General features: G+C 38.6%; 1 protein-coding gene across 3 annotated transcripts in view; it reads right to left on the bottom strand.

Moving 5' to 3' along the window:
* Positions 1 to 1,027: 1,027 nt before the first annotated feature.
* Positions 1,028 to 18,569, bottom strand: part of GLS (glutaminase) — an 86,139-nt gene continuing 68,597 nt past the window's right edge. For all 3 annotated transcript variants that reach the window (XM_010860832.1, XM_010860836.1, XM_010860835.1), the window contains 4 exons: positions 7,224 to 7,285; positions 6,556 to 6,632; positions 6,410 to 6,473; positions 1,028 to 3,677 (listed from right to left, as the gene is read on the bottom strand). In XM_010860832.1, coding sequence (XP_010859134.1) covers positions 3,521 to 3,677; positions 6,410 to 6,473; positions 6,556 to 6,632; positions 7,224 to 7,285 — 360 coding nt within the window. In that variant the 3' untranslated portion in view covers positions 1,028 to 3,520. The remainder of the gene's footprint in view (positions 3,678 to 6,409; positions 6,474 to 6,555; positions 6,633 to 7,223; positions 7,286 to 18,569) is intronic.

Genomic DNA, 18,569 nt, shown 5'->3' with positions numbered 1-18,569 from the left:
CTATCCCAAGAAAAAACCAGAAATGGTTTTGAAAGCTCTGGTACTTTAAGATGCTGTGCCCAGAGTAAGGGGTGTTTACTTAAATGGCTTCTGCTTAGTAAGATTCATTTATTAGTTCACCAGATATATGTTGAGCACCTGCCATGGCCTAGGCACTATTCTGGATGTTTGGGAAACTAAATTGGCAAAGTAAACCAGACAAAGATCTCTGGTTTTGTGGAACTTATGATGGTCTGAGATACTGGATCGTGTATCTAGTACAAACATCTTACCTATTAAAACTTAAGAAAGCTTTTGTGAAGCAAACATAGCCAAAAGTTATGAATAATTTAAAGGTTATACAAAAATATACATAATTTCAAAGTAATGGCATTCATCCAAGAAAGGGTGAGTAGAGATTTTGGATGTCTCTTCTAGTTGTAAAATGTCCCTAATATAGACAAACTGTTTGACTGTTATAGCAAGCAAAGCAGATTGCTTTGTGACAAACAACTTTGATTGTTGAAAATGGACAGCCATGGCATTTGTGGTGTTTATGTACCTTCTCTGTGGTTAGAAGACCATGTGACCCTGAACCAGGGTTTTCTGGCTCTGGGAGTGAATGCCATTCCATACATGGATGGACCAGGTAGACCCCAGTGTGGCAGCACTGAGTTCAGTTCCCCCAATACACATCAAGACATTTGTGAAAATACCCTCTCTTTTCATTAAAAGAGGTTCAAACCCTCCTAGTGAAAGATCTCAATGTAGCAAATATTTACTGAGCACCTCCTGTGAAAGGATAGTGTTAGCTTCTAAGAGGACTAGAAACATGCCTGTGGGTCTTCTCACCTTCAGGGATGAAGTGCTTACAGAATTTTCATCCTAATCGTTGCAGTAACCCTACTGCAGTAGTTTCTGCAGTAACTACTACTGGCATAGTACCTGGGTCCATAGGAGGCATGAAAAATGCCTATATGTAGTTCCTATGTTCAGTGGAGTTCCCAACCCAGTGATGTAAGAGAAAACCTTTTTTTTAAAAGAATCATTTTTGGTTTTTTGATACATGTATTTATTAAGCTGTAAAAAGCAACACTACCTGATTTCAATTAAAATAAATATTTTTCAATTTCAGAATACTTACAACTTACAGTTTTACGATTAGATTCACTTTGGGAGGTTCTGGAAGCAAATACATTCATAGCTGTACAATCCCCAGAAAGAATCTAAATCCAGCATTAGGTCATTCAGTTCCTGCCAGGCAGATAACAGCATCAAATGGTCAATAGCTGATCCAGTTCTGCAGCTAAAGGGCAGGATGGGCAGCAGTGGGGTACAGCACATGACACTCAGATATGAGATCATTAGAATGGAGACCAGCAAAAACAACAGTGTATACAAAGCTTTAAAGAAACACCACCATATAGAGCTCTGTGGTACCGAAAAAGCACATATGATCCTAAAGCCAGAATAAAAAGATCTTTGGAGCATAGTGATGGCAGCAGTTAACAGCACAGTTAAAAGTATTTAAGTCAAATGTGTTCATTATTATTACCAGCCAATAGCAAATAGCCAGAGCAAGACCCAGCCTAAAGTCATAAATAACATCATGTGTAAATAAGGGCACATTTAACTAAACAACAAAGATTGCACAGAATAGTTTTGATCTGAGAAAAGATGAAAATGCTTTGTTCCCAAGTAACAGAACAAAAATGCTCAAAATCATTGGCAGTCTTCGTCACATAACTGAACTATCTTAATGTTTCATTTAAATCACACAGAGCAGGCTGCTGTTGGAGCAATTATTTCAAATCATTTCAATTACAGAGTGTCTACCCCATGGTATCTTTGGGAATAATGCTGTTCCTCTGCAGCATTTTACAAATACTACCTATCTACATGTCTGATAGACCCATGGGGTAGGAACGCCCACCCACCATACTCCACACAGAAGCACAGACTTGAGAATGGCTTCGTGCCTGATGCAGCTCCGTTAAGGAACACCCACCATGTTCCACCTACCGAGGTGCTGCCTAGGCAATAAGGGACAATGGCAGAAGTTACTGATTTAGACTGGGAGCAGTAATTGAAACACCTGGAGGCCGCTTGAGTGGGAATAGGAGCCACTGGGCATGATAAAGCCTGGAAGCAGCAGTGTGTGCTGACAGAAAGGGGAAGAAAAAGGAATTTATTATATTAACATAACAGCCAGCATTCATGTAGCTGAGGACTCTGCTCATTTCACTAAATACAGCTTCAGAGAAGTCCATTTGTGTGTGTGTGTTTAATTTCAGAAATCCTCATTAACATACCCTTTTATACCTCTGAGGTATGACAGGATAATGTATATGTGCAGTTCCTCCCCAAGACAAATGATGGATTTTGATTTAAAATGAAATAGCCTTTTCTTATTATTATACTGTAAAGTCCACCAAAAATATACAGTAGAAAATCAGGAGAAAATGGGAACGATCTAGTGATCCCCTAAACAGAACAGATACCTTGATGCAGACTTTTAATGACAGGTTTTAAAACAAATGTTATTTGTAGCAGTTCCCATACCTTCATAATAACTTTGGTAGCTTAGAGCATGTCTGAATTTATCCTGAAAGCTGAAAAATATCTTGTTAAAGAGCTGTCGGAGCACATCCCTTCCTTTTATTGGCTGACGAATTGGAATAATTTGTATTTAGCTTAGTAATCTGTCTCTGGTTCAACTCCTGTAGACAAATGGCATAGTTACAGCTCGGATGCCAAATACAGGAGGCATTTTCTGTTTTATTGTGGAAAACATGAAAACTGCATAGTATGCCAGCACCCACTTTCCCAGCTAAAGGAAGGAGGCAAAGAGCTAAATGTCTGGGAAAAGAAGCTGGTCTAAGGGGATGTAGAAAAAGGAAATTCTTTCCAAAATATTTTAACTACATTCACACATAACGTTTTGGTCACCAAACATACCTTAAACAGATTCCCTGATAAACTCTAATTAGAATTGGTCTATCCTACTAACAGTTGTTAACTATTATAATTTTTAGAGTCACATCATGAAGCTAGGGTGATGGGAGACATTTTAAACACATAACCATAAGTGCATATAGTTGTTCACTCAAACTAAATCTGTATTTGAAGTCATGAAAATTACACTGTCTGAAGGTAGCCTTGACCCATTTGGACAGACTGTACAATAGAGTTTAATTTATAAATGCATATCAGCAGATCATCACCATAAACTGTAAAATTCACAAAATACACAAAAATCATGAAGACCACATAGTAAAGCTAGCATTGATAAATGTATCTTTTACATCAAATTATACAATGCACGAGGTAAATATTGCTCACATTATGGAGGGAGATTGTTTTATTTCTATTTTTTCCCAAAGAGATCAGATTTGTCCTGTGTGCACAATGAAGAAACTCCAGTAACACTGAAATGACCAATGTAAAATATACATCACTACCAGATAGGAATACACACGTTCTTCATAATCATTTTCCACAATTACATAGGTAAGTGATTTAAATCTTGGGCTTAAGACTATTATAACAGTCCATCGAGATTCTTATGGACCGTTTGATTCTCCTTTCCGTTGTCGGAATCTCCTTGAGGCGTGTACTGGACTTGGTATTCCTGCAGGATTTTAAATACGTCGTGGTGCCCAAAGTGCAGCGCTTCGTCCATGGGAGTGTTATTCCACCTAAACAAGTAGCACGGCACAGACAAGGTCATTAGGGAATTTCTGTACAAAGATGATAATCTTAGATTTTAAATGCAGGTTAAAGGGCCATTCAAATTTAGCTATTTACACAGTATTACAAGTAATATTGAAAAAAATGCAGAAAGAGATTTATAATCCAAAAAGTGATCTCCAAGCAAGTTGGGATATGGGGAGGAAGAGAAAAACCATCTTCTGCAAAATGGTCTTGTTCATACTAAGTGTTTATGGAGGGGAAATTCTAGTGTTGACAGGTAAGAGAGATTCCTCTACTATTCCTGAATTTTACCTTCATGAAAAGCCTAAGGGATCACTCTTTAAATACAATGTTCAAAGAAAACTCAGCTGTGTAACATCCATCACCCTAGCCTTTGACAGAAAATTTGTGTTCCTGTCAATGTAAAATCACAGTGAATCTCCACAAAGTCTGGAAATAACCATGGTCTTATTAGAGCTCAAATATACATTGGAGGAACAAGACTGGCCTCAGAGGAACTGACATTTCATCATCTGTGGTAAGGATGGGACTTTAGGGACTCAATTGGACCCACTCTACAACCAGAAGAGCTACTCTTTCCACAGGAAGTGTGCTTCTCTGGGCTGTGCTCTTTCGAGTCCTATAGATGAAGACTACTGAAGATGAGAAACGAAGAGCTGCCAGCAGTGGTTCATCAGCTAATTAGCCTTTTGGAAGAGGAGTCAACACTGTATAACTGTGACAACCCAAGTAAATGACAGAGCATGATAATTACCTCCCTAGTTCCTCACAAACTATTAAGTTTCTCTTCCATCCTCTCCCTACTATTATGTCACTTAACTTCTCCGTGGCTGGTAGGCTCTCTGATTCCATTTTTTCTCACAAGCTTCTGCTTTTCCTTCTTTCTTTGTTCTTAACCTTTTACCTTCTCAGTGGGGTCCCAATGTGGAACTAAAAGTTTTTTAAGTAATCTCATTTAAAAATATTTTTGAATAGTTTGGGAGCCTGTTCTTCATTTTTAAAATCAGGTAAGTAACCTTTTATATGTAAGTAACATTTAACACAAACGTGCTTCTCAAAAAAACTGCTGAATTAAGTTGCCTTTTACTTCTACGTTAGCCCTCATTAAGTTAGGGAGTCAGTGACCTGAAACAGGGTGATGGGGTAACTTTTCAATCATTTACAGCATATAATTACCTGTCTTTCTGGGAAAACTATTATTTCTCTCTCTTTTTTTTACTGACTCTTGTTTTCCATGAAGTAATGCAAAATATCAATTCTATACACTAAATTTGCTCAAGCCTGTTTTACCAATTTGAGGTGATACTGATTCTATGAAATAGAGAAACAAAGATGTGTTCATCTAGCTTACATTCTCAAAACGTTGAATAACCAGTTACCACGTTCATTACTGAGCTAACTTTTGCCTCTCAGATGGATGCCTCTGCTTTCACATTCTTAGAGGTTGATTTAGGGCAAAAACCAAAACAACATTTTGATTCTTAAATATGCAAAGCATAGTAAATATTTCCAGCCTGTGTTAAACGGTGTTTTACTTGGGATTATAAATACAGGGGGCAAGGAGAAAACACCCTCTTCAGTTCCTTGCTCTGAAGAAAGAGCTGGTGTGGACATTACATTTGGGGATAAATGAGGAACTGTCTCCCGAACATGAGGTTTTAGAATACTACCAATAAAGATCATGATTTTGGGTAATCAGAGCATTACCAAGTTGCTAACAGTTCTCAGACACTGATGTCATAACTTGCCTGCATTTCCTGCAAGCTGAACTAATAAAACCCAAACCACTGATTTGAAAAATAGTAAAACCTTACTGAAACAGAAAGATCTAATAGCTAGAAAATAATCAACTTGCTCCACAAAGTTACTTTATATAGTCCTCAAAGATCTAATCCAAACTCCTAATCACATGTATCAAACCTCTCCCACCAAATATTTTTTTTCCATTCTTCTAAGCCTTTATTCTCCTTACTCACTGACTCACCCAGTTATGTAACTCCAGTTATATAACATGCCAGTGTATTAGTGCAGGATTTACTTCAAGTGTGTGTATACCTAAGCTGCATTCTTAACCCTCTCCTGACCATCCACCTTGTGAACAGGATTTACTGCAGGATGAATGTCAAGTTGCCATGTGGACCAGGAAGAAGAGGAGAGGAGCAGAACATATCCCAGGCTGATCCCTCCACTCTAGATAGACTGCCCCTCTCTTCCTTCTGTGCCCTCAAATCTCATCTCTTCCCCAAAGCACTGGTTAAAATTCAACTTCTGTGAAGCTTTCTAAAACTGACTACAAGCAAATCCAGGAATTTCAACAAACTCCAATAGAGTTCTGGAACAGTAATCTCCTTACACATTTTAATATACCCCTGCAATGTTTATCTTGTCTGCCTGGGGTAGTCAAAAGCCCCACGAGGACAAAACTCCTATTTTATCTTAACAAACACCAAAACTTGTTTTCCCACACAATATACTCACTGACAGACTAACCAAGATAATTCTGAGAAAACTCCCTTAGGTAAACAAGAGGATCTAGGAGAAAGAATGATCTACTGAATAGAAACAAGGTTTTGTTTGTTGCCTTTATAAGGCTTCAAAGCAAGTTCATCTCCAACATACACAATGTGGATTTAAATACACCCATCATTTAACTTTTATAGCCCTGTATGATAAAAAGCCTGGCCTGCCAATGTTAGAAAGTAACACGAGGGCTCACCTGTCCTTGGGGAAAGGATTTACTTTGCAGGCTTCCAGCAGAAATTTAACAACTTCAACATGACCTACAGCCAAAGTAAAACAAGCAGGTTTTAGTGTTAAGTAGAAATTAAGTTTGAAAAAAAAAATGAGTGGTTCATATATTACCCTCTGCAGCAGCTACGTGGAGTGCCGTTCTAGAATCGTAGTCTCGCTGTTCCATGTCCATGGCTGACAAAGCAAACCTGAAAATTTGTAAGCATAGCTGTTATATTAATTCGCCTCTAACATTTCCTCCATCAGTTCAACTGAAGGTCCTGTGAGAAAGGTGTCATCCTTCACTAGGCTCACTAATGGACACCCTGTTCAACTAGAACATGATGCCTTAGGTAAATGCCACTTCCCCGCTCTTCTTTAGCTTTTGCTCTTTTTGAGTAAGAAGAAACATTCACCATCTCAAGTTTACAGTCCTCTGTGACCTTTCCAGAATGGGGATCTGCAGATCAAGTGTTCCTATTTGCCCACCTCCCTCACCTCCAAAGATGGAGAGTGTGGGTAGATGGGGATTGAGAAGGCACTGTCCAATTCCAGTAAAACACTAATATCAATTGGCCAGATTTGTTGAACAGTTACCACTTGGGAAAACAGAGGACTGGGCTTTTCTAGGAAGTAGAAAGACTACAGCAAGACTAAGGCACTGGAAGGGGAAACTTAATATAACTTTGGATTATTTTTATTAGAGGGAAATGTAAGTGAAACTTTAGCTTTAAAATGGCCCTCTCCCCAGAATCAATTTCATAAACATCTGTACACCATATGCTACCCTGTTGACATACCTTCGAAGTGCAGACACATCTCCAGTATATGCAGCAAACAAAAGGTTTATCACTGACTTTACCTGTGAAAAAAAGAGAGTTCAGGCATCCAGAGGAAAATCAATACGTAGAATGCACACCTGTCACCAGTAAGTGATTTCCATGTGCTTTGAACACTTCAGTGGGGTCACACACACAAATTTATCACAAGGATACTGCTGTAAGCAAAAAGAAGGCATGTGTGTTATTTTTCTTTTTTCATAGAGGATTATGAGGGGAAATCCAACATTAAAGATACATTAGGGAAAGAATGGAATGCTATCATTGGCACAAAAGAATGGAAACTTGTGACCTGGAAAACACACAGTTGGGACAACTGAAAACTGGAACCTTTTTCATTTAGTATGTCTCAGTGCTGGGAGCTGACTTGTATACTCATAAAATTCCTATCACATCACTGTTAAAAACTCAGTCATGCTATATAAATGTCTAATTCCTGCCAACAATCCCTGTCCTCACCAATCACTGGTTTTTTTGGAAATCTTCAGAGACAACATTTGGTATTAATCATCTCAAACTGTAAGAACAGGACTTCCCTGGAAAAGCAGTATTCCGTTCAATGCCCAGGGAGTACAAATGGGGGCAGGGTGACATTCCCAAAGCCTGTGACTCTGTCTCAGCCCAAAGGTGGATAAACTCCCCAAATACTAAGTCACTGACATGGAGTGCTCGTAGACATCAAAGTGTATCTTTTAATATTATCCACTTTCTTGTCATTAATTAAGGGAAAGGCTAGTTACCCTAAAAGGCCATTGGATTTTGGTCTCTTTCATAAAGACTTTATCCAACACTGTTTTTGAGAAACCTAACTACTGAATGTACACTGTTTGTAAATAGTTCATAAATCCCCACTTTTGTCTTAAACTTACAACTTCAACATTCATACAGATGATCCAACTGACACTGGACTCAATGGTAGAAAACAGTTGACCTGTTGGAATGGTAAGTAACCCAGCGATCCCATACCCTGGGAGCTGTGTTTTCTAGATTTTAACCTGGACAGGCCACCTTTCCACTACAGCTTCCCTTTCCCACAACCTGTGAACTCTTAAACTGGAACGAATTATTGCAGGACTTCTCTAATTCAGCATTTTCAAAATGTTTTCTAGTAGAAACTAGTCCAAAGGTACCATGAAAAAAGGGTTCCATGGTTAGCTATTTTCTTAAAATACTAAATTCCTTCTTAGAGATTCATGTGCATATGAAAAGCTCTGTAAAGTTCTGCAGAACAGGAACTTAACCAGCTGAGCATACACCCCACCTATAAATTTTACTAGTAGTTACTAAGATCACTCCAGAAAACCTTACTCTTAACTCTTTCAGTCTATTTGCTTCCCTTCCAGCTACTCTTTACTACTCCTACCCAGCTTGCACTATGTCAACCTACTAACATCAAGTCCAGAACAGTTTTCAAATGTGTGTGTGTGAGGTAGGGTGGAGAGAGGATAGTTTAAGATAATCACCCAGAAGGTTTTAAAAGTATATGTAAGCTTGTCTCTTCCTATTGCAATCATCCTATTCCCACACCTCAATTTGATATAATTTGAAAAAAGTTTCCAGGTGATTCTGATATGCACTCCTACAGGTTATGAACCACTGTTCCAGGTGCCCTTCTGTCTTAATTGGACAATTTGTAATTCTCAATTCCCTCGTGCTCTTGGGCCCACAGAAAAACATGATGGGACTATTACAAATGATTCTCCATCATTTCTAACCAGTCTTTCATTGCTGCTTGACCATTTTTTCCCCCTTATTGGTTCTTTCATACTTTCTTCAGATCTTTAATTCCAACGGTGACCCCATAACAGATGACCCTAACCACAACTTTATTAAAGATGATAAATTTTCACCTCTCCTTCCTCTGTTGTGCAAAATACTGGCTTAGAGTATCTATGCTCTCGTCTGTCCCTCCACTGGTTCCCTTATCTTTGCCTTAATCAGACACGACCATCCTATTTTGAAAAACCAATACACAACCCCACTGTTACCTCCTTTCAGTGCATATTTTCTGAAAGTATATTTTCAATTCCCTGCAAATTACCTTCACACCTACTATTCCCTCTCAGTAGTACTCTCAAACTTTAGCAGCCTCCCTCAGCCTGGATTCTTTCTGATCTCTCCAACACGCCCCGCCCTCACTTCTTTTCTTCCATCAGGCTGATTACCAGGTTCTTCCCCACGTTGGCCGCTCTGCAGTCATTTCCCACTTTTCACTGCCTGGTAACACTCCAAAAGTGGTCTCCACCTTCTTGCTTTTCACTGTAATTTCCCTCAAATGTGTTTCATATATCCCTCTGGGCAGAATGACTTCCCAGTCTGCATCTGGGAAGTAATCTAAATCTTTGTTCTCAAACCTGAATTCTAGAGCTCCACTTGCTTGTCATGCTGTCACTTCAAACTCAAAAACAGCAAACCTGTCTGCATCCCTGATGACTCCTTACCTGGCCTCCACAAGTCCATATCCATCTGTCTACTTGACATTGCCTCTAGGATGTTTAATATGCATCTCAGACTTCAGCTCAAGATGGAACTTGATTTCCACCACCTTCCCTCACCTCAAGTCAGCTTCTCTTCCCGAGTCCCTCAGATGACACTACAATTCACCCAGTTGCTCAGGCCAAAGATAGTTATGATTCAGGGCTGCTGCACTGGATAGCATGCACTGAGCCCCCCACAAGTATGCCTGGCCAAGCAGGGGTACTCAGCCTGTGCTCTTCTCCCCCAGCTGTGGGACCCAGCGCCCAGGTATGTCTATGGGAGGAAGGGAGCCCTCCTTAAACAAACATGCTGAGGGTCTGCACAAGAGGCAGAACTAGCTTTCTCTAACTTCCACAAACCAACCACATAAACTCTGTGGGTATTCCTAGATTCTACTTCACATAACCCACACCTAGCTCAAATAATTTTGCTCCACCTCCAAACTATATCTGGACTTCCACCACCTCCATTACTATCACCCTAGGCTCTGAGTCACCACCTTCTCTCACCTGGAGGACTACCTCCTAACTGTTTCCACGTGTTCAACTTGGCTGCCACAGGGATCTTTTGAAACCACGCGTGGCACTTCCCGGAGAAGGCAATGGCACCCCACTCCAGTACTCTTGCCTGGAAAATCCCATGGATTGAGGAGCCTGGAAGGCTGCAGTCCGTGAGGTCACTGAGGGTCGGACACGACTGAGCGACTTCAATTTCACTTTTCACTTTCATGCACTGGAGAAGGAAATGGCAACCCACTCCAGTGTTCATGCCTGGAGAATCCCAGGGATGGGGAAACCTGGTGGGCTGCCATCTATGGGGTCGCACAGAGTTGGACACGACTGAAGTGACTTAGCAATAGCAATAGCAAAATGGCACTCCCAGTGACTTTCCATCAAACTGAGAATAAAATCCAAACTCTCTGGCATGGCTTTCAGGACACTACATGCCCTACTCCCTGGATACACTGTGCATCTTGTTCCCTACATTGCTGCCCCTTGCAGCTGTCTCCAGCCAGGTGGTGGTCTTGCTGGTCCTAGGGGTGCTCAGGCCTACATGTGCAGTGGTGCTGCCGGGGACACTCTTTCCCCAGATGGTGAGAAGGCTCCACTCCTCACTTCACTCGGGTCTCTACTCAAATGTTATCTCACCCACCCTAAAACACTGCCTATCCCTTACCTTACTTCTCTCTTCAGAGGACTTATTCTCTCTCTCACACACATAGAGGTTTCTTGTCTCCCTCACTAAACAAAAGGTCCACCTGGGCAGAGACCCTGTATTTTCCCTTCCTCGTTATAGCCCAGTGCCTATTACATGTAAGTACTCATTTGACTCAACACACTGTGCGAGTTAAACTTACCCAATGCTATATATCAATTGTATTTCAATTAAAAAAGTGTTGACCAACTAAATTAATATTCTCTCCCAAGGCAAATACTCAAATTGCTACCCCCATTTTGATTTAATTGTAATCATTATTGATTCTTCTACCTCCTTGACTTCTACTTCTTAAATATCAGTACATTTATTTAGTCCTCCTAACCAGTGCCTCTGCTTCTAGTCCTTTCGCCCTCCAAAACTTTCACACATGTCTAATCATCTTCTCAAAACTTTGCTGTGATCACTAAATGTTTCTCAGCAAGGGAGTATTAAAAGAAGTTCCCAAATCATTCCTGATAATTTAAATTCATTAGCTTTGCATTTAAGATTCTTCAGTGTAGCTGGCTGTCTCTTTCAAACTCAACAGAGTAAAACTGGTCTGTTTTACTATCTTTGTTTCTATCTTATGCCTGTGCCCCTTTCATTGGAACATAGAGATTTCTAATCAAATCCTTCCCTTTCTTCAAGGGCAAGCTTGAAAGCCCCAACCCCAAGCATTCCATCTAGCATCTACTACCCATGTAGCTTGTTGCTGGTTACCCACACAGGGCTTTGTGACAGCATGTGCCAAGGAGTAATTGTAATCAGTTAGATACCTCTGCTCCTACTAAACTACAGTATTGCTATACATACTAATTTCCTGAAAGCATCTTTTCTCCACCCATTTCTCACTGTGGTGTTATTCTTAACGCCTTCTCTGTAAGACCAATTTCTTAATTGTAATTAATTGTAATGCCAATTTCTTAAATCAGAAGTCATCTCTTTCCATTATATCTGCCTCACCATGGCACTATCACATTTAGTGTATGTGTTTCTCATCTCCCCCACTACTCAAGAGTAATCCAGAATTCCAATGAGCATACCAGTGATATGCTAACTACCCACTGTTCTTATTCTTTAACATTTATTATCCTAAGCAATAAACCCTTGATGTATTTCAGTGGCTGTCTGTATGAACCACATCCTTTTAAAATTCTGAATTTAGACCAAGCAAGTCTGAAGATATTTTATTTATGTAATAGGTACCACTTATTCACTTATTTAATATTTCCAAAGTGCTAAAAGAAAATTTATTTTGTTTTTAAATCTGGCTGTGCTGTATGGCTTGCAGGATCTTAGTTTTCTGACCAGGGATTGAACCCTTGTCCTCTGCAGTGGAAATGCAGAGTCCTAACCACTGGACCACCAGGGAATTCCTGAAAATTCCTTATTAATAAGGCCCAAGAAAGGCTGATTTTAGAGTATAATCAATTTCTTGAGGGTATGCTACTAAGACTTTATTCACAAGCGTGTTTCAGCTCAGAGGGAAATATAAAACAAGTGTCATTCACGCCGAGAGAAAAACACTAGGAGGCACAATGGACACCAATTAAAACTGGAAGTACAAACACTTCTTTAGCAAATAACCACCTATATTTTTAAGGTTTGCATAAATGAGGTATGAGTAGAATGCCAAGAAAGAAAATGCAACAGCTTTACTGTATTGAGACAGCAGATGGAGTATTATTTCCCTTAGGGACATGCTTCGTGGTCTGTTAAAAGCATTCCATGAATTCTCCTCAAACGGACATACTCTAGAAAGGCTACTATGACAAACCAAACTAGAGGAGGAGGACATCCTATAAGATGACTCATCCAACTCTAAGCCAACTGCTGTGAAGGATGCAGGTGTACTAACCATTGATCAAGCCTCATTCTAATTTCACAATGGATACCTGAGTTATGTAAATTTTAAAATACCTGTCAAGAAGGCCAGGGTTCAGAAAACAGTGAATTAAATAACAGTTAACTGCCAGAGGCATGGAACCTGTTCTTCGACGAATCATTCTTCAGTACAAAGAAACACAGCTTATATAGCAGAACAGTGGTCCATATAAATCAAGGACTGTTTCATGTATGCCTCCCCCTAGTAAAAAGAAACTTCACTTGGGCAGGCAGCCACTAAAAATTTAGAAATTAAATGCTAAGTTCTCCTTTCATATTGCAGACTTTCCAGCACTACTACATTTTCCTTATCAAATATCTTTTCTCAGAACCTGCCAGAATCAGACAACCTTCTTAGTTTATTTGTACAAAGTTATGACAAGAGTGGAACAAAAATGTTACAGTTCACATGAGTTCATTTAACACAGGCATGCTTGGCATATCAAAATCATACATTTTCCCAAAAAACCTAGAAGCAGTTATAGATTCTATCAATTTTACAAGCCTAAAACATGACATTCCTCTCTTCAGTCCTATCATTCTATTTATTTTGAGCCTATTTAAAAGCTGAATTGTCTGACTTTTGTGTCTTCCAAATACCCTGATTCTGTACAAGTAGCAATTATGAGAATTACATAAGCATATTACTTTGTATTTATATAGTGCATGACTTTGAAAAAGTAAATATTAAAAAAATTATAATTGTTTTCAAACATCTCTGATGGGCTGGTTTGTAAAATATTATTATAGATAAACTGGTATTTATTACTACCACTGAGGTTAAAGGCCTTGGCTCAAGGCCATATAGCACATGAATCAGTAATGTAGCTGGGATACATTCCTAACTGTGTACAAGTAGACCATGATAATGTGAATCCTTACACACAGACTGTTATCCAAAGGATACAAGTCAACTAAGAGACTAATCAGCAACCCAGTTTTAACCCAAAAAGATTCTTTGCTAAATACTGGAAAGAAGGGAGGAAACATGGAAGAGTAGGAGCAGAGACGGGAAAGGAGATGATGAGGGAGGGAGGGAAGACTGATATCACTAGCATGACACTTTACTCCAAGTATTTTATTTCCAATTCTATTACCAACCACAAAAACTGTGGTTTAGCCTTTTTTTTTTTTTTTAACTCTGTCTTCATACAGAGAACAAATTCACCCTTCTGGAAAGGCTTTAATGGAAAAAGCAGGTAACTGAAAATCCATCCTTCTGTTGCTACCACGTTTGGTTTGATGTAAGCTGCTCTCTTGTTTCTAGCTCACTACAGTATCTGTTGCTGTGGAACAGATACTCTTCTCCATCTGTTAAATAAACCATCATCACTCCACCTCCAATTTTGTTTTAAAAGTTTACTTCCAACTTGGCCTTTTATAGCCTCTAAATGAAAATAAATTTTCAGCCTTCTTTCATAAATATTTTTAAGGTCAGGTTAAAAAATACAAGCCTGCTATATAGTGTAGCTGAGGAAAAACTTTAAGTTTCCAGCAAATGTAAATTAATCACTTGCTGACGAGGGTAGAAATATAAACCATTACAACATGTATGTGATCAAAGATATTCTCTTTCCCTTACTGCTGAGTTTATTTAACATTCATATGCACGTGTAAAATAAAATTATAGGCTGAGTATGAGGCCATATGTTCCTAAGCTTTCCAATGACTTATTCAGACACATTTATTAATATATAGTTGGCCTTCCATATCCATGGGTTCCGCATATGTGGATACAGAGGGCTGACTATCTGCAGTGGGACAAGGAGGAATCCTGGAAACAATCTCCGAGGACACCAAGAGACAACTGTTACTATATACAGAGACAGAACTAATCCAACTGACAGGATCAGAGGATCAGAGAAAATCCTTCATGTAACAGCTCTGTAATTTCCTGACCATATTTCCAAATTTCTACACAAATGCAGGAGATTCTCATACCATAATTTTAGTAGAGAAGAATAAACTACAAATTTTACTCTAAAAAAAAAAAAAGATTATAGAAATTTCACTTACAAAATATAACCTCAAAATGGCAGCTCCAAACACTGCATTTTTGCTCTTGATCAGTCAAGTGATAAACTCTCTTAACATATTATTTTCAAAATTTCTCAATGAGGAGAATAATTTGAAGTAATTTTACTTACCCTTAAACTAAGAAGTCACAATTATATCAAAGAAATCTAATGACCCATGAAGACAAAATAATTAGGATTATGTTATTTATAGCAAAATAGCTAATACGTAGCACCTACTCTCCTTCGACTGAAGTAAGTGCTTTAAAGTGTTATTGTCCTAGTATTATTCAAAGGAACTTGAGCAAGGGAATAGTGTTGGCAAGTGGCAGAATGAGGGCTCAGGCCCAGACTGCCTGACGCCAGGGTCAGTGTTCTTTCAACCTCTACTCAGTATTCACTGGGCCAAGAGATTTCCTGACAACACCTGAGATGAGATTTCCTCACCAATATGGAACCAAGACTAAAATATGTTGTGACAGAAAATCAGAAAATAGCAACTAAGGAGCAATTTATAGAGAAATCAGAGATACTAATTTTCTGTTGAGGTACTTTTTTTTTTTTTTTTTCAACTGAAGACAAAATAAGGGAACAAGACAAATCATTCAATTCAGTATATCAATGCCAAAAAAGAAAAAAACAACAACAAGGTATCCTCATTCTTCAAGTCTCTAAAAATGAAATATGAGTTTTGGGTTAATGTGAATAGAGCAAGTATGACTGCTACAGACAGCACTGGCAGCAAAAAACTTCTTATCTCAGTGGCTCATATTATTCTGGTAAATGCCAATGAATGGTCTAAAATGATATCGTTGGGCTCACAAGCAACCCTCCTTTTATATCCAAGTATAAAAGTAACTCACAACATATCTTTGTGTGGGCTGACAAAGAACACTCTAATTAAGAAGCAAGCAGCAAATATGAGAAAAACAGAAATAAGCAGGGCAAAGACAGCTATGCCTTTGAAGAACAAAGTACATTTTCCATGTGGCAGACCTAAGAATATTTGCACTGCATTGAAAACTATCGAAATTTCATTTATATTCACGATCTTCCTGTGCCTCTTCCTCCCTTATACAAATGAATATTTATAACACCCCACAAAGATTAGTTAGCATTTGTTAGTGTTCAGATAGAGAACAAGGTGCCACACTTGTGGCATGATCAAGTGTCATGCTTATTTACTATTATTATTAACTAAAAAGACAAGTATGTAAAACCCCAAAGAATCAAAGAAACCAGAAACAGAGAATAAGAATAAAAGGGAAATAAACTGTTCACCAAATGTTTGTATATATTACTTTAAAAAAAATCAGGATCAGGGCCAATGGAATTTTAAGATACTACATTGGTATAAATTATAATTAAAAATAAGGAAATACAAACAAGTTCCCAGATAGTGTTCTCTTTCTGATGAGAATTGAAACAAAGTTTTGGCAGCAATAGACAGAATTATTTCAATTTAGAATTAAAGGACCTGTCATTCCTTTGCATGCCTTGACTACTACCACCACAACCAATGTACACATGCATGACTATTCTACAGTTATTCCAACCACAATACATTCTTACTGATTGCTATTAGAGAAAAAAAAAATCTGTCATTTTCATCAGTCTCCAGAGAGTCATATTTAATTCTCTATATTCTTTAATGTTCATTTCACACTTTTATTGTGAAAAGTCCAACATGTGTGTTTATAGACAACGGAGAACAGGTACATTAACAATATCTGTTTCTCTAGTGCTCTGAATTTTTCAAAATGCTTTCACAGATGTTTTGACTACTATTCAAGTTATGAGACAATGTTCCTCCAGCATACAATGTAAGTAGTTCCTGGAGAATAGGATTTTTTTTTAAGATCCTCAAAAGTAAGTAGCATTAGATATACACATAATTAGACCTTATCATAAGACTGCTTACACTTAACTATATTAAAACATTTATAATTCTTATTAGTAATACTTTATTCTGTGAAGCAAAGAGGATGGACATGACAAAATTATACCCAGAATTCACTTGTTAGTGTAATCTATATTAGTTGAAAATTCTGTAAATGAACCAAATGAAAAAAAAAAAAAAAGACCTTTTAGGTCTAAAAGACCCTAAAAGCTTGCCTTCTATGTAGGCGGGGTTTAAAGTAGATTTCAAACCCTGTTGTTAAAATGTTTCTGGTAATTGCTCTAAAAATCCTGCCTGATCTTCTGCAAACCCAAATTTGGGATGCAGCCATAGGATGCAGGGTGTGGTGGGAGGCCAAACGGAACAGATTGTCATCACTATAAATCCACAGTTACCAACCTCAATAGTATTCTGACGTCACCATGGTTCCCTCAGCTCTCACTCCCACTCTCCAAGAACAAACATTTCTTATCTTCTCCATGCTCTGAAATCTCATGGCCTCACGCCAAGCCCACAACTCACTCTTAGCAGAAAGCCTTCTTTCATATGCCTGAAGATGGAAACCAACAGACAGAAAATCTCTCGACCTCCTCCAACCATGACTATAAACCTACCTACTTGCCGCTCAATGACCTGCTTTTTTGGAGAAGATGCTCCTCCTTCCACAAGCCTAATCTACCACCTGCACTGACAGCTCCATCTCTTTCCAGGGGTCTCACTTTATTGTCCTTTTCCACTCTCCTGTATCTACTTCAAACTTTCCTTCTTTACTGGATCTTTTCTATCAGTTGCCAAACATGCTCTACTCCAAATAGTTCTCTGACTTTTAAATCTCAAAGCCAATAAAATATTCTTAAAAGGTGAAAAGGAAGTCACCAGTATGGGCTACCAACAGTTTATTGTCCCCGAGTGCAAACAATAAAACAATCCAACCATCTACTATTATCATTTACTAAATAAAAAGACATTTTAACACCAAAAGAATGAAAATTAGAAAGGAAGTGATGTAAATGGACACCGCTTATCTTAACACTCTTTTGGCTTTGATAGAGATGATGGTTAAGAACTTATTGAAATACTCCCCTCCTTTGACTTCTGATACTATACTATGCTGGATTTTCTCTTTTCTGGCCACTTTTCAGCTATTTCAAATCCTAAAAGATGATGCTATTTAAGTGCTGCACTCAATATGCCATCAAATTTGGAAAACTCAGCAGTGGCCACAAGACTGGGAAAGGTCAGTTTTCATTCCAATCTCAAAACGACAAAGAATGTTCAAACTACCACACAGTTGCATTCACCTCACACGCTAGCAAAGTAATGCCCCAAATTCTCCAAGCCAGGCTTCAACAGTACATGAACTATGAACTTCCAGACTTTCAAGCTATATTTAGAAAAGCCAGAGGAACCAGGGATCAAACTGCCAACATCTGCTTGATCATCAAAAAAGCGAGAGAGTTCCAGAAAAACATCTGTTTTGCTTTATTGACTATGCCAAAGCCTTTGACTGTGTGGATCACAACAAAATGTGGAAAATTCTTACAGAGATGGGAATACCAGATCACCTGACCTGTCTCCTGAGAAATCTGTATGCAGGTCAGGAAACAACAGTTAGAATTGGACATGGAAAAAAAGACTGGTTCCAAGTCACGAAAAGAGTACGTCAAAGCTGTATATTGTCACCCTGCTTATTTAACTTATATGCAGAGTGCATCATGAGAAATGCTGGGCTGGACGAAGCACAAGCTGGAATCAAGATTGCTGGGAGAAATATCAATAACCTCAGATATGCAGATGACACCACCCTTATGGTAGAAAGTGAAGAACTAAAGA

The sequence above is a fragment of the Bison bison genome, unplaced genomic scaffold, assembly GCF_000754665.1.
Source record: "Bison bison bison isolate TAMUID 2011002044 unplaced genomic scaffold, Bison_UMD1.0 scf7180017864471, whole genome shotgun sequence".
NCBI classification, from domain to species: Eukaryota; Metazoa; Chordata; class Mammalia; order Artiodactyla; family Bovidae; genus Bison; species Bison bison.
Note: the sequence above shows the minus strand (reverse complement) of the source record. Positions and strands in the feature narration are given on the sequence as shown.